The following is a 15,380-nucleotide window of genomic DNA, read 5'->3' as shown; positions in this document are numbered from 1 at the left end:
GGAACTGAAATACCATCTTTTACACTGTCTTAGGGAAAAAAAAAAAAAAAAAAAAAGGTAAAGGAATTAAAATTCACACCTGTTCAAATCCACAAATCCCTAGATGCCAAAAAAGCCAATGCTATCTCTCTCTTTTCATGCCTTCTCTTTCTTGGGCAACAGGTTGGCCAGCGGTATCCTGGGGTACATTAAAGAGAGTGTGGCCAGTAGGTCGAGAGAGAAGTGATGCTCCCCCTCTGCTCTGCCCTGGGGAGGCCACATTTAGAATAGTATGTCCAGTTCTGGACTCCCCAGTTAAAAAAAAAAAAAAAAAAAAAAAAACAGGGATCTTCTAAAAGGAGTCCAGTGGAGGGCCACACACAAAGATGATAAAGGGCCTGGAGCCCTTATGAGGAAAGGCTGAGTAACCTGGATCTGTTCAGCTTCAGTAAAAGAAGACTGAGGGGGGGATCTAGTTAATGTTTATAAATAATCTACAGGGAGCTGGGAGGCAAATGGATGAAGCCAGGCTCTTCTCAATGGTGTACAGCAATAGCACAAGGAGTAATGGCCTAAAAATCGTACACAGGAATTCCCTACAAATATGCAGAACTTCTTTACGTTAAGGGTGACAGTGCACTGGAAATGGTTGCCCAGAGAGATTGTGGAGTCTTCTATGGAGATATTCAAGACCCATTATAGGAAACCTGCTTTAGCAGGTTTGGACTCGATAGTCTCTTGAGGTCCCTTTCAATCTCTGCAATTCCATGATTCTGTGATTCACCTACCACACTGAGAAAAATATCCTGAAGGAAACAAAAACATTTAAACAAACAAACAAAACCAACCTGCTATGACATCCCTTTCATCTGTTTCCTAGCAGAGTTACAGCCTCACACTGTATTGTAGGTAAATTTCTCTCAGTTTCTTACTTCTTAAGCTGTTCTTCATTTCAAGGCCTATTCTTCTCTTCTTTTGTCTCCTTGTACCTCTTTCTTTGCTATTCTCCTATACCCATGGAGTTTCTCAAGCCTCAGGCTCTTTTCCAAGAAGTTGTACTCTCCCTTTCTCCTAGATATTATCTCTCATTACTCTCTCATTAATAATGATCTTTCAAGAAGATTACATAAATTCATGTCTTCTTGCACAATTTTACCACCCACTCACCTCTCATGTAACTAAGTAATTTGATTTTAATGGGAAGTGGGAGTTACCAGCACACTTTACCCACTCCCTATCCAATGGAATGTATGTAAATAGGGAAAAAATTACCTCTTCCCTGTCTGTTCTGGAGGTTTGCAAGAAAGGATGTGAAATAGCTGATAGGAGTTTACATGCCTTAAGGCCAAAGCCAACTTCCATTACAATTTCCTAAATCAGATTGCATTACTGTAGTGTACAATCCATGTAACTGTGGTTCTTATATGACTATTACACGACTTCTGGCTAAGAACTCAGGCTAGAATTTCAAACCAGAAAGAGGAACAGATGTATGAATCATAGAATCATAGAATCACAGAATGGCTTGGGTTGAAAAGGACCTTGAAGATCACCCAATTCCAGCCCCCTGCTGCAGACAGGGCTGCCCCCCACCAGATCAGGCTGCCCAGGGCCCCATCCAACCTGACCTTGAACACCTCCAGGGATGAAAAGGTCAACTGCTTAACTTACCATACAACTGTTTCAAATAGAATTGAGACATTTGTTTTTCTCATGACAAAGAAAAATATATTTGTCTTGAAATACTCCTTATGTTTCATATATCCCTTTTCAGAACAGGTTTAACCAGGCTTAACACCTGCAGCAGCAACACCTCCTTAACCAACAAAACAAGTGCATATTTCTTCACAAGTCTTCGTAGTCTATAGAATATTAAAAAGGAAAATAGGTGTTCTTTTATTGTTCCGCTTTCATATAACGTATTCAGCACTTTGATGAAGATTTTTTTCAGGAACAGGTCAGGTTCTACACTTATCTGTGGTGGTTTCACACCAGTGGGCAGTTCTACATCACTTCTCAAAATTAGAGAAGATACAATGAGGAAAATAAAGGCTCTGGGTTGAAGTAAGGACAGGGAGATCACTCACCAGGTACCATAATTCCAGCTCTATTTGTCTTGCAAGACAATGGCTCTCATTAGGATATAAAGGAACATCAAGGATGTTCTCATCGGCACTGTTGTGAGGCAAAGCTGGGAAGGTGGTGTAAAGGCTAATGGTACTGAAGGCAAGCTGCCTGCAGGCCCCTCCAGTACAACAATCTGCTTGAGTTTGCCCTACAGTCACAGGACTCATGCAGCAAGGCACAGGCTCAAGGCCACTGCTCTGCTGCACTGTGCTTACTCAGGCTGACCGTGGTGCTGATGGGTCGCCCTGTGAGGATCAGTACATCATCCCGTCCCAAATTAAGGACACCAACAATATATGTTCCATACCTGTTTATAGGAAAACGCGCTCAATCAAGAAAATAACTACTTATACCAGATACTGTATGACTGTATTCCAGACTGTCTGGGCGTGTGACTGAAGGACGGCTGTTCACAGTTGCAGCCAGCTTCAGGCTAGACCTGCTGGTGACAAGCTGATTGCCTGGCCCTGTCTGCATGTGCCTATGCAACTCTGGATAGGTGCTCAACTTTGCTACTGGCTGAACCTGCAAAGGGGAAGGCAGCAGATATGTCCTCCACCCTGGCAGAGAGCTCAGATCCCCAAACTGGGCAGGAGCAGGTTGAGGAGGCAGCCATGCTCTCTTCACTCTTTATCTCACTTTACAATCTTCAACCACCTGCAGCTTGGAGCAAATTTCATTTCAAAACACAAGAAGGTGGGAAAAAGAAAAAACTTGTTTTCTACTTGAGAATGTATTTGAAACTGAAAGTATTTGTACTGCTCAGACTCCAGAAATGTAAGTGGCCTTCTAGTTCACTAAAATTGTTATAAGAAACCCCTCTATGCCACACCTGTAGCTTGTAATGCAAGAACAAACTTCTCTGCTGAAACCAAAAGTTTAGGCAGAGTAATTAAATAAATCTGAAGTTCCTCTTTCAGAACATTCTTAGGAATACACAAAGAAGATTCGCATCAGATACTGAATGAACATATAGTCAGGAAACCTATGATGAAAACAGCTCTGACTATTTCAATTCCTTTATTAATAGTACAGTGCAGTAACATCAACTGAAATAAATACAGTTTGTATATAATATAAAAATATAACCCTTAATGTGTTTGAACTGTGCTAGGACTTAAGTACTGAGCTCTAACAGCTGATATATAACATTTTATCTTAAATAACATGGACAGACAGATACACTCAACCAAATGGATCTAGTAATGTTTTCTTTAATTTGATGACACATACAAAGACCACTTTATTAGTCTGTTGTAACCACATGTCACACTTCAGATGAGAGTTGAGAGCAAACTAATAATTTGCTCAAAAAGCTCAAAACTTTTTCAAAGCTTTCTCTTTCTCATTGTTCTCTCTCCACAGTGCAGTGGTTCTACAGCCAAAACAAATTTTGGATAGTATCATTTATTGGCCGATACAGAAATGCATTCAGACAACCAGCTTAAGGCACTAAGGTTTCCACAACAGACACATTAACTGGAGAAAAAAAAATAAAGAGGCTATTAGAGTTCAGCTACAGTACTATGATAAACATCTGCTTTTTTTCTTTGAATATATATGACAGCACATTCCGTTGACTAGTGTGGCTACTATTTACTCATCCCCAAAAGAGTAAAATGTAATAATGTCAAAATTTTACAGCTTCAAGAATGCCTCAAACCTTCACCTAAATATATTCTCCCTCTAAAAAATTAAAAAATCAACTGTCACTCTTACACAAGTTTTTACAGAGGTTTACATACAATTCCCAACAAGTTATGCAGAACTCCAATTTCATTCTTCTTCTAAAGAAAGTATTCCTAACTGCTGGTAAGTGAATTTTCTTCCTAAGACTCTCCACGGAAGAAGGCAGATGTGCGTTTAATGTCCAGACAACAAAACTTGGCATCTTTGGAGAGAAATGTGTAAATCACGTTGGCAACACAGATCAAAATTTTTACTCCTATAAGTACTTGTGTTGGAAATGAGTGCCCCTGAATTCCTTCTGTCTGCTGTCAACAAAACAGATGAACAATTCATTTAAATGATTTCAAGTTTCTGTATAATTTCTATACAGCTAACAAGTCTCCTTGATTCACTCAAGGCCTCTTCCCTACTAATATCCCCTGGTACTGGCTGAAAGTTAAAACAATATGAAGTGGAACTAGCATCGTAACAGCACTTGCCACAAAGAAGACACAGCAAGCTATCTACTTAAAACCTCTTAAACCTTCAGCCAAAATGTAGTATCCCAACAGACTAGGACAAGGAGTAAATTCATAAAGTTATATTACAGGAACTGCGCACCCTCAAATTACAGTTCTGTCACAGAACTACAGTTTAGACATATCCACAGAATTATTTTGAATTTCAGAAAACATTCCTCCTATGTCATAAGCCAGTATCAAATATGAAGATGAAACAGCCATGACAACTTACCTAGCTCCCCTTACCGAGAAGGGGATAGAAAAATCTACAGGGAAAGATTTATAGTTGGACTCACATTATGTTCTTCAAGTAGTAATATCCAAACTCCAATTCATCTTGAGAATGCCCCTCTGCTTATCTGTGCATACATTTCAGAGTAGGGAGTAGTGCAATTGCTTCTAACAATATCCAATTCCTACTATAATGTTGATACATTACTTCAAGAATTCCCCAAGGCTTTCATTTGTATTGACTACTTGGTCAACAAAACCATGGATCTTACCTACACTTGGCCCAGAGGGTTGATGGGATTTTTCTGTGCCTTACACTAACTTTAATCATGAAGTCAGCCATTATATTGTTAGTATAGTGAAAAACCCTATGGTTCTCCTCATCTAAGAAAACTACCAGCAGCAAATAAAATGCAGTTCTTCTGCCTTACAGCCCAAAGAACAGAAGTCTTTTTTAAGACTTCCACGACTTCAGAGCCTAAAACTTCAGAGCACACCAACTTTCATCCTGTCATTCATTTCCTGAATTTCAGCAATACACTTCCTCAGAAGGAAGCTAAAGAGGTCATGCACTGTCACATGCACTTTCAACTGTACAGAAGTGTATCTCAGATTCCAGTAACTCAATGAGCAACAGTGACTATCTTTATTTCAAATAAAATTAAAATAAATAATTTCAGTTAAAATAATGGTTTCAACTACAACAGCTGTACAGCATATTAGAAAAAAAACAAGAACCATGGAGAATTGTTCTTGTTCTTGTCGTCTAATCATTGGCTTCCTGCACCACAGGAAATTTTTTGCTCAGTATCAAAATTTTCTAAGCTACTATCTACAACGCCAATGTAAGAATGATATAAAATTGGGAAAAGAGGTTGGAATAAACTCCATCTTAAAAACTGACACTCTTCTCTTAAATGAACTCTACACATACTAAGGCTGAAGAGGCCATAATTAACTTTGGTCATGTTCCACATGTCCCAGCTTTAGGATAGACAATTTATCAATAAGGATCTAAGACAGCTTTTAATCCATTTACAAGACTCAGTTTAGAGTTGGTTCCAAACTCATTACCCCAAAAGATATGACAACAAAGTACCTACATAAGCAGTGCAAACGTAAGAACTCCACAATTAAAAAAAAAAAAAAAAAAAAAAGCAGCAAGAGTTTGTTCTTTTTTTTCACTGGTTGTCAACTATTTTGCCCCCTGGCAGATGAAAGAAATTGTCTTCTTTGAGTTTAAGATGTTCTGGTAGATCTAGTTGTCTTTTTGCCTCTTCGATGTCTTCCTGAATTGCTGCAATCAGTGCATCTAAAAACAGAAAAACAGGGATGTTTAAAAGCTGAACACAAAATAACAACTGAAAATATCTTCTTCCACAGAATATCAGAAAATCACAGAGGAAGAATATAGAGATTACTGCAAGGTTTGAAAAGCAACATTTTTTGTTTTCAAACATGTCAGAGTTGCATCTTCCACTAATGTAAGCACTGCTATCTCCCTCGTCCAAAAGGAATTTTAGAAAAAGATCAACACAGCTTGCTAAACTGTTTAAAACTTATCAGAGCTGCATTTTAAAAAGTGAACAGATAAGACCAATGCTTTTACAACAACCTCATGATTTTGACTTTGATTACTCCTCAGGCAACTGAAAATTAGACTGAAGTAAGATGCAGGAAGGCTTTTTTTTGTTGTTTTGCTTTTTAATTTAACTTACACATTATCTGATGAAAACACTGTACTGAAATTTCAAATGATAACAGGTAAAGCAGCTAATTATGAAGAAACAGACAGCAAAGGAATAGCACTTGAATAAGTAAAACTTAAGAGAGTAATTCTAGAGTGGCCTGCAATACTGACCTAAGGAATCAAAGTTCTTTTCAGGTCGAATATATCCAATAATTGCTATACTAAGAATTTCTCCATAGAAGTCTTCTTTGAAGGTGTGGATAATGTGTGTCTCCTAAAGGAAAAGAAATAAGTTGGCATTTGCAACGGACTCACAGCTTATTTCCCCTTATGGTAAGGGACGTTTATCTAATACCTGTAAGTCAAATTATCTGCAACACACATCAATAGAACAGAGACATTCAGTTTAACATCTATAATGCAATACTAAGAGGCTAGGGCTTTTTTTTTTTTTTTTTTTTTTTTTTTTTAAGAAGGAGAATTGTACTTTGCATGGGATTTATAAAATATTCACCTAAGATTTTCTGATTGCCAAATTAAGAAGATAGTAATTGAAAACCCATGATTTCTCACCACTTCCCAGTGTTAGTATTTCCAAAGCAGCAAATAGTATTTGCAAAGCAGCCAAAAAAAACTGGAACAGGTTGCCCAAGGAGGTTGTGGATGCCCCATCCTTGGAGGGGGTCAAGGTCAGGCTGGATGTGGCTCTGGGCAGCCTGGTCTAGTGGTTGGTGACCCTGCACATAGCAGGGGGGTTGAAACCAGATGATAATTGTAGACCTTTTCAACCCAGACGATTCTATGATTCTGTGATACTATTCTAAATCACAAAGAAAGCTTAATGCTTCATCATCAAGTTGATGAAAGAACTATGGAGACCTGAAATTGAAATAGCTGACTTATGGACAGCTTTTACAACCAGCTCTAAATGATAAGATTCTGGGAACTAAATAACAGAATTCCAGGAGCAAAGGCTGGGAAAGGACTCCCCATCCCACACCTTGCTCATAAAAAGTGGTTGCAAAAAATTTAGAGTATGTTTGTTGGTAAGGCTAAGCACCACTCCAGAGACTCTTGCCCAAATAAAAGTGTTTTCAACAATTAAGAGCTCTGCAAGAACTGGAAGAAGCACCAGGGACCTAACAACAAGAAAAACACAACCAACAGAGTTCCACATTTTAATTCCCCGTCCTACTATTATGCAGTTCTGAATATTAATTTATTATATCAAGACACAGCACCACATCTCTGGATTCTGTTACTGAAGAGGAGGATCTGCACCAGAAGCTATCACCATTTCAGAAATAGTTAAATTCTGATCTTAGAAATATCCAAGCAATGACGGAATAGGACAAAAAATAAACGTTATTTATTTAGAGCTATATACTCTCTGGCTATTCAGACTATTTCCTTTTCAGAATACAAACACAAGATGCTGATATGTGTTTGATACCAAACGCATTTCTAAGAGCAAACGTAATTTCTAGGTATCATTTACGGGTCACATGTTTAAAACCAACATCTGCCTCATTCGTTATAATTAAAAGCGCCACACAAATTAAAGTTCTTACCACTGATTTCTTAGTATTCTTATAGAATGGATTCCATCCTATGCTCAAAACCATTTTATGCACATCTCCACTTCCAACACAGGCCCATCCATAGTATATACCAGTAGAGATATCAGATGGAAAGCTTTCAACTACTTGTTCAGAAAAGTTAGCTGCAAAGATGTTAAAAAGAGTAAAGAGTGAGTGACTTCGAGGAAGCCAGGGCTATCACAGAACGTTCTGAGACTTAAAATTTCTGCCTGCTTGCCATTTACAAACAGAATGCTTACGGTGACGATCATCCTCACATAACGTACCATTTAGCAAAGTATAAAATGCAAAACATCTTCACAACATCCATGGCAATGACAGTTACCACATCTCTTGCACAGACCATTTTACATACATTCTATTCTGCAGTAAAAATTAATAAACACAAAGTAAAATACCCAGCCAGTATTCATTTCACAACTAGGACTACTGCAGCTTTAAATAGGGTCAAAGAAAAGAAAAAAAACAAGTTTCTTCTGCACTATAAAATAACCTCAGAACTATTCGCTAGCTTGCAAAATAGTTATGTAATAAACATACAGAAGTAAAGAAAGGCTTGCCAAATTTATACCTATTGTTTGATAACTGTGTTTGTGGATAGATGCATTCCCTTTGAGAAGCACCCGGCACACCCCGCTGACCCAACCCAGGCTGCCCTCACAGGAGCTCTCCTCTCCCACACAGCACCCCTCCAGAGTTCTGCAGGCAACCCGTAAGATTCCAACTGGGCAAGGACTTCCTCCTGCTGGCCCTTGAGACCAACAAGCCATTGACACACAACCAGGAAAAAAAGGTTAAATGATTATCACGTGCCGTCACAAAGAGCAGCACCAGAGCATTTGCCGCAGGAAGTTTCGTTCAGTGCCTCTTTAAGGAGGAACAAAATTTACTATTAGAGTGGTGAGGTGCTGGAACAGGCTGCCCAGAGAGGTTGTGGATGCCCCATCCCTGGAGGTGTTCAAGGGCAGACTGGATGGGGCCCTGGGCAGCCTGGTCTGGTACGACATGTGGTGGTTGGTGGCCCTGCGTGTGGCAGGGGGTTGGAGATTCGTGATCCTTGAGGTCCCTTCCAACCCCGGCCATTCTGTAATTCTGAGAAATGCGTTCCAACTACACCTTTATCTGCATTTGGGTAAGCGAAACAGAGGCTCACAACAGAAAAGCGCATTTTTCCCCACCCGCCGTGTTTCTTTAACCTCCGCATCATTTCCACTCCGTTCATTTCCGCGCGGCCGCTCCCTGCCGCGCCTCACCTCGACCATCAGATGGCTTGGCGAGCGAACGCAAGCATGAAGGAAATCGCTTCAGAGAATAAGAAAAGAAAGAAAGAAAAAAAAAAGGGGGGGGGGGGGGGTGGAGAGGGGTAAGGAAAGCAATAGAGGGCAAAAAGAAAAAAGAACAAAAAGAAAAAAAGCAAGCCACCGCCGAGGAGGACAGGTGTTGCTGCAGGCACGCGCGCCACCAGGCGCAAGGAGCCGGCTGCCCCCGGCACCCCGCCTGTCCCCCCGCCCCGGCCCAGCAGACCCTCCGCACGGCCCGCCGCTCACCGGTGGGCACGCCCAGCTCCTTGGAGCCCCTGCCGAAGCCCTTCACCACCTCCCCGCGGCAGAAGTACGGCAGGTGCCTCATGGCGGCGACGGAGCGCCCGGCGCTGCCGGCCGCCCCCAGCCTCGCGCAACCCGGCCTCGCGCCGCCGCTTCCGGCCGCGGCCGCAGCGCCCGCCTCGCCGCGGGCACCACCACGCGAGGGGGGCGGCAGCGCCGGACTCGGAGCGGCGGGACGCGCCGGCAGGCCTCGGCCTCCCCTCGGCGATGGGCTCGTCCAAGGCCTCGCCGCCGGCCCCGCCCCTCGCCGTCCGCCGTCCGCCGTCGTCCGTGCCGGTTTCCCCGTGGAGGTCGCTCGCTCCGCCGGCCGGCCGGGGGGAAGGGGCGCTGCCGGGACTGCGGCGCTGCTGGCGGAGGCTGCCGCGCGGAAACGAGCCCCTGCGGCCGGCGCGGGCCGCGCTGCCGCCTTCCTGCCGCCTTCCTGCCGCGCCCTGTCTCCCTTCCCGTGCGCACAGGCGGCGGGCGCGCCTTCCCTTCGGCTCTGCTCCTCGCGTTCGCTTTTCCTGTCAGAAAACCGCAGGTTTTTGCGGTGCCACGCGTAGCCTCGTTGACGCAAAAGCACGTAAATTCGCTGATGCGAATGACAGTCCTCCTGAGCGCCGTCGCTCGTTTTGCCGTTCTAATCTCCCAGTCAGGGAAGCGTTCCCGGATCTACGTCTGGTCCTGTCAGCTGGTTTCTCGCGAGGGAAAGCCACCCAAGCACCGGTGCCCTGCCCGTCCCTACCGGCAGCCCCGCAGCAGCTCCTAGGACCGGGCAGCTGCCGTGGCACACTGGTTACAGCACACTGGAGAGTGCTGAAGGCTCACCCATTCGCAGCGCCTGAGGGCACTGATTGCTGCGCAGGATAAGGCGGAAATCATTTCTAGAAATGGTTCTACCTCAAATTTACCCTCTTCCTATTTCTTCCTTCTCACAGTCCTCCGCCATCCATTTAATGTTAACATCGTAATTCACTACCTCAGTTTGAGCAACTTGCACAATCGTTGCTTGTGTAACCGCAGCTGAACGGAACAGAATGAAAAAGAAAGAAAAACAGAAGAGAAAAAGATCGTAAAGACAGTAGCACTTTCTGTTCTGCTATCTGACAGCATGGAGAGATAAGTGTCACAAAAAGGTTTGTCTTGTGATATTTGACTATGAAGAAGCTGTTATTTAATTACCTATCTAGAGGTACACCATGACAGTCAACACTGGCACTCTGCCCCCTGGAATTTTTAGGCTATTTCATCTGTAGGGTGAAACTGATAAATTAGAAACCCTATGAAGCAAATAAATGTATAATGTTTGTCATACGTTCCTTCCTGGCAATAGCAAACTATATCTTCGGTTACAATCTGCATATTTGCAGATGTATACTTGTGTTCTTCCATTCATTCTGATATTCATGCGATGTCCACAAGATGTCATCCAGACTTTTCTTTTTCAGTATTTGCAGATTTTGGCAAAGCTTACGCAGTCTCAGTAGCAGAACAACTCTTGAGAAACAGAAAGTCAGGTAAATATTTGCGTAAGCATCGTGTAGATAGTAGCCCTACGGCAGTCTAACTGGTGAGCTACGTCTTATCCTGTCAAACAGCTGATACATTAGTCCTCCTCTTCAGAAGCTGTAGATTGCTGTGATCCAGCTATAAATTGCCCCTCACATTGGACATGTCTCTCCTCTGATATACGTTGTACTCAGTTCAGATTAGAGGGATGGTTTTATGTAAGGAGAATTTAATTACCTGTATTCTAATTTAGCAGATTTTTTCTTCAAATATTTTGTCTGAATTTTAGTCAGAAACATATGCCAAGTAGATTGATAGCTTATCTGTGCAGTTATCAAATCCAGGCAGTGTTTCACACAGCTGGAAAAGAACTGCTCTGTTCTGATGATGCATTTTAACAGCTGTTGTTGTTAGTGAAAAGTCCCCAAGTATTTGATGTAGCCATAGAAACCAGAATAAAGAAAAGGGAGCAGGTGCCGTGTGCCATCAGTGAGGGCTTCCCTTCATTGAGAATGGCCTGCATTGCCCCGTACCTCTGTTCTCATTACAGAAGGCTGAAAGGGCATCTTTAATTTTCAAGCTGCAAGGGGAAAAACAACAACATCAGAAAGAGAAGATGGAAATGGTGGTCCCAGTGACTCATCTTGAGGGAGGAGGTAGCAAAGGAAATGACTTCAATGCTTTCTCCCAATTGCTTCTTATTATTCATTAACATCATTCTCTTCCTACCTTCCTTGGGCCGTACCTCAATATGACAGGGAGGCCTTAATCTGTATCCTTGTCTCTTTGAAAGATGACAGCTTGCTCATACTTTAAGTAATGACAGAGCAAACGTGACAGACTCTGGTGATAATTTCTTCTTGCTATTGAAAGGAATATGGCATTTATAATGATGCTGCCAACAGATGATGCTGTCTCCCACATCCATGCAGGGTACACCTGTGTTTACTGAAGCACTGCTGTCTGTATAAGGATGACTGTATCTGCTGTATTCTGCCTTGCAGAAAACATAAGAGGGCACTGTAAGGACATCTGCTGGGGCACCTCTTGCTGGCCTTTGCTGTGTGAGGGTGGATGTTGTGACAGAGATAACTTTGCAACCTGTAAGGGAGGTTCACTCTGTTTTCCTCTTTTTATTCTACCTGTTTTATTAAGCCATTTGTTGTTGCACTCTTCCTTCTGAGATCCAGAAAGAGCTCCGCAACATTTCTCTTTGTCATCTTCTCCCACACTCAGGTGCAGAATAGCAACTATAATTTAGGACAGCACTGGAAAATCAGCCCATGTATATTATTCATAGTTGACAGAACACCAAGAATTAATATGTATTCCTGTAATTACTTGGTATAGCATATCGGGTACTTCTATGAAGGTGGTATACAGAGAGACTGCCAAGGACAAATTTTGGTAAAAAGAAGCTGACTTGTTGAAAAGTGTTCTGCTGATCTCAGTAATCTCACTATAATAAGAAGATACCCACAAAACAAATGAGGTATAGCAAAAACACCACATAGAGAAAATTCAAAATTAACGAAAGTGCTGCCAATTTCACAGAAATTTGACAAAACTTCACCGTCACCAAAAAATAACAGGTATCATGATATTTTGAGTAGATATTGAAAGCTTGATGACAAAGAAAGTAAAAACAAGAGTCTAATGCTGTTTTTATACTGAAAGGAACATTAGCTCTGTAGCCTTACACTCTCATTAATTCATTTGGATTTGCTGGGGAAAAAAGTATTAATACTGTTGTAGAAATACATGCTTGTTCAGTGGAGAACAGAAGCGGTTTATTGCTGTAGCTATAGGAGTGCACAGAGCAGCAGGATGACAGACTGCTGATGTGAATTCTGCCCATATGAGTCAGTTACAGAGTTTATATGCCTTATATTTGACACCTTCTTCACCAAAACTTAGGTAAACAGATCATGGTAGATAACAACAGTAATTGAAATGCTTCAGTTAAGGAGACTTTAAGCAGTACATCATTTTAGTAATCACTCCTGTTATGAGTAAACCCCTTCTTTGCTAATTAAATTGTGCTTACTGACAAAACCATTAGTTCTAAATATTTATCTCATAGTGTTTCTTAGCTAACTTTCTGAGGCTAGCAAAGGACTATGAGACATTAAGTATTTTGCATCCACAGTACTGGACTCCCTTTTCCTCCTTTCTGAAAGTAGCAATATCAGAGAATATAGCATGAAATCATTAGCTTCTGGGCCAACAACCCAGAAGTCTGCAACATAATCAAAGTGCAAATAGGAAGTTTAGAACTAGAATACCTGGAAAAAATGTATGTGTTGGTACAAAGTCAAAGTTGCTCCTCATGTTATAGAAGATCACATGAGTTTCATAATTATTAATAGAAAGAAAATATATGATTGTCTAGTAAAGTGAACACAGAGATTATAAAAAGTTTACTGTGAAATTGTTCCTTTCTGCTATGATAACTAAACAGCAAAACAAAAGGCAAAAGGAGAAACAAAACCAAAATTTTATTGGAAAAAAATAGGCTGTGAAATAGTCAATACATCATAGAAAATCAAATGAAAGTCTTGAACATAGCATTGTAGAGACAAAATCTGTAGCCTTACAGAAGGAGGCTGCAGTTAACATTCAGTAGTCTTCTAGTTGTCTTGGCTGCCTGGGGAGGATGCAGTTGACTGGAGATTGGCAGATGTGATGACCATCTGCAAGAAGGGCAGCAGGAAGATCCAGGAAGTTAGAAGCTGTCAGTCTCACCTCAGTAGCGGGGAAGGTAGTGAAGCCAATCATCTTGAGTGTTGTCTCACAACAAACATGGGACAACTGAATGATCAGAAGCAGCTGGCATGGGTTTATGAAAGGGAGGTACCTCCTGACTAACTTGATCTCCTGTGAGAAAATGATCTTCTTAGTAGGGACTGGCTGTGGATGTTGTCTACCTGGATTTTATTAAAACATTTGACACTGTTTCTTAAAGTACTCTCCTGGAGAAACAGGCTGCTTATGGTTTGGACAAGGTTTACAGTTTTCTGCCGAAGAACTGGCAGGACAGCTAGATTCAGAAGTCATAGTAAGTGGAGTTCAACCCAGCTGGTGACTGGACACTTGGGGATTTCCTTGGGGCTCTGTATTGGAGCCAGTTTTGTTTAACATTTTTATTAGTGATCTGCACCCTCAGTAAGTGTGCAGATCATACCAAGTTAGGCTGAACTGCTGATCTGCTTGAGGGTAGGAAGGTTTTGCAGAGTGATCTGGATAGACTGGATTGGTGGGCTGAGTCCAGCTGTATGGCATTCAGCAAAGGTAAACACCAGGTCCTGCAACACCTCATGCAGCAGCATAGGCTTGGGGCAGAGCTGGGGCAAAGTTGCACTGCAGAAGAGGATGTGAAGAGGCTGATCAACAGCCAGCTGAACATGAGCCAGAAAGTGCACAGGTGGCCGAGAAGGCCAATGGCAACATCGGAAATAGTGCTGCCAGCAGGAGTTAGGGAAGTGGTTGTCCCCTGGTATGTGGCACCAGTGAGACTACACCTCAAACACTGACTTCAGTTTGGTGCCCCTCATTATGAGAAGGATATTGAGTTGCCTGTGTTGAGTACGTGAAGAAAAGCTAAGATAGTGAAGGAACTAGAAAACAATTTATGAGGACTGACTGAGAGAACTGAGGCTGTTTATTCTGGAGGAGGTTCAGGGGAGAGTCTCATCACTGTCTGTAACATTTAAAGACATTTAAATTCCTAATTCCTTTGAAATACTATATTGCTATGGAAAACTCTGATTATATATAGTTGGCCACAACAACTTTTTTTTTTCCTAAGCAGGAAATAAAACAGTAGGTGATATTTCAGTCATAGTAACTGATATGTGTGCTGGTCTCATGTGCAAAGCACAGGATGCTGTAAGGGCTGCTGAGTAAACAAGCTGGTTTCACAAGAGGAGGCTGTGGAAATACATTGGTAATCACATAATCACAGAAATACAAAACCACAGAATGGTTGATGTTGGAAAGGACCTCTGGTGGTCACCTGATCAATGACCCTGCTCAGAAAAAGTCACCCAAAGCAGGCCACCCAGGGCCATGTCCAGGCAGCTTTTGGAGATCTCCGACGAGGAGACTCCAGACTCCACAGCCTCTCATGGTGTGCCAGTGCTCTTCACCTGTGCAGCACAGAAGTGCTTTTTGGTGTTCACATGGAACCTCTTGTGTTTCAGTTTGTGCCTGTTGCCTCTTGTCCTATTACTGAGCACCACTGAAGATAGCCTGGCTCTATTCCTTTCCTATCCAAATGGGGAAAAACACCTTTTGGGGCCCATTAACACAGAATAACCAGCCAGTCAAAAGAGTTGATTATCCTACTGTATTTAGCAATGGTACAGGCTTATCTGGAATATTGTGTGCAGTTCTGAGGTCCACAATATAAAAAGGAAGTTAAAGTCCTTGAATACATCCAAAGAAGGACAACAAAGCCATTAACAGGGAT

At 42.0% G+C, this 15,380-nt stretch overlaps 1 protein-coding gene across 1 annotated transcript; it reads right to left on the bottom strand.

The window, feature by feature from the left end:
• Nucleotides 1-3,136: 3,136 nt before the first annotated feature.
• On the bottom strand, nt 3,137-9,517 carry LOC116238863 (riboflavin kinase-like). The gene is made up of 4 exons (XM_031608772.2): nt 9,365-9,517; nt 7,788-7,939; nt 6,388-6,490; nt 3,137-5,838 (listed from the first exon to the last, which is right to left on the bottom strand). The coding sequence occupies exons 1-4, from the start codon at nt 9,444-9,446 to the stop codon at nt 5,708-5,710; spliced, it is 468 nt and encodes a 155-aa protein (XP_031464632.1). The 5' UTR covers nt 9,447-9,517; the 3' UTR covers nt 3,137-5,707.
• Nucleotides 9,518-15,380: the final 5,863 nt, after the last annotated feature.

This window comes from Phasianus colchicus, chromosome Z (genome assembly GCF_987193195.1).
Source record: "Phasianus colchicus chromosome Z, bPhaCol1.hap1.1, whole genome shotgun sequence".
Lineage (NCBI taxonomy): Eukaryota > Metazoa > Chordata > Aves > Galliformes > Phasianidae > Phasianus > Phasianus colchicus.
This window is presented reverse-complemented; position numbering and strand designations above follow the sequence as displayed.

Bases quoted from the DNA above. Each gene is read 5' to 3' on its own strand.
- LOC116238863 (XM_031608772.2), bottom strand. From the start codon at position 9,446: ATGAGGCACCTGCCGTACTTCTGCCGCGGGGAGGTGGTGAAGGGCTTC. The intron at 6,491-7,787 runs GTAAGAACTTTA...CTTTTCCTTTAG, and splicing joins AGAATACTAAGAAATCAGTG to GAGACACACATTATCCACAC. The intron at 5,839-6,387 runs GTCAGTATTGCA...TTCTGTTTTTAG, and splicing joins AAAGAACTTTGATTCCTTAG to ATGCACTGATTGCAGCAATT.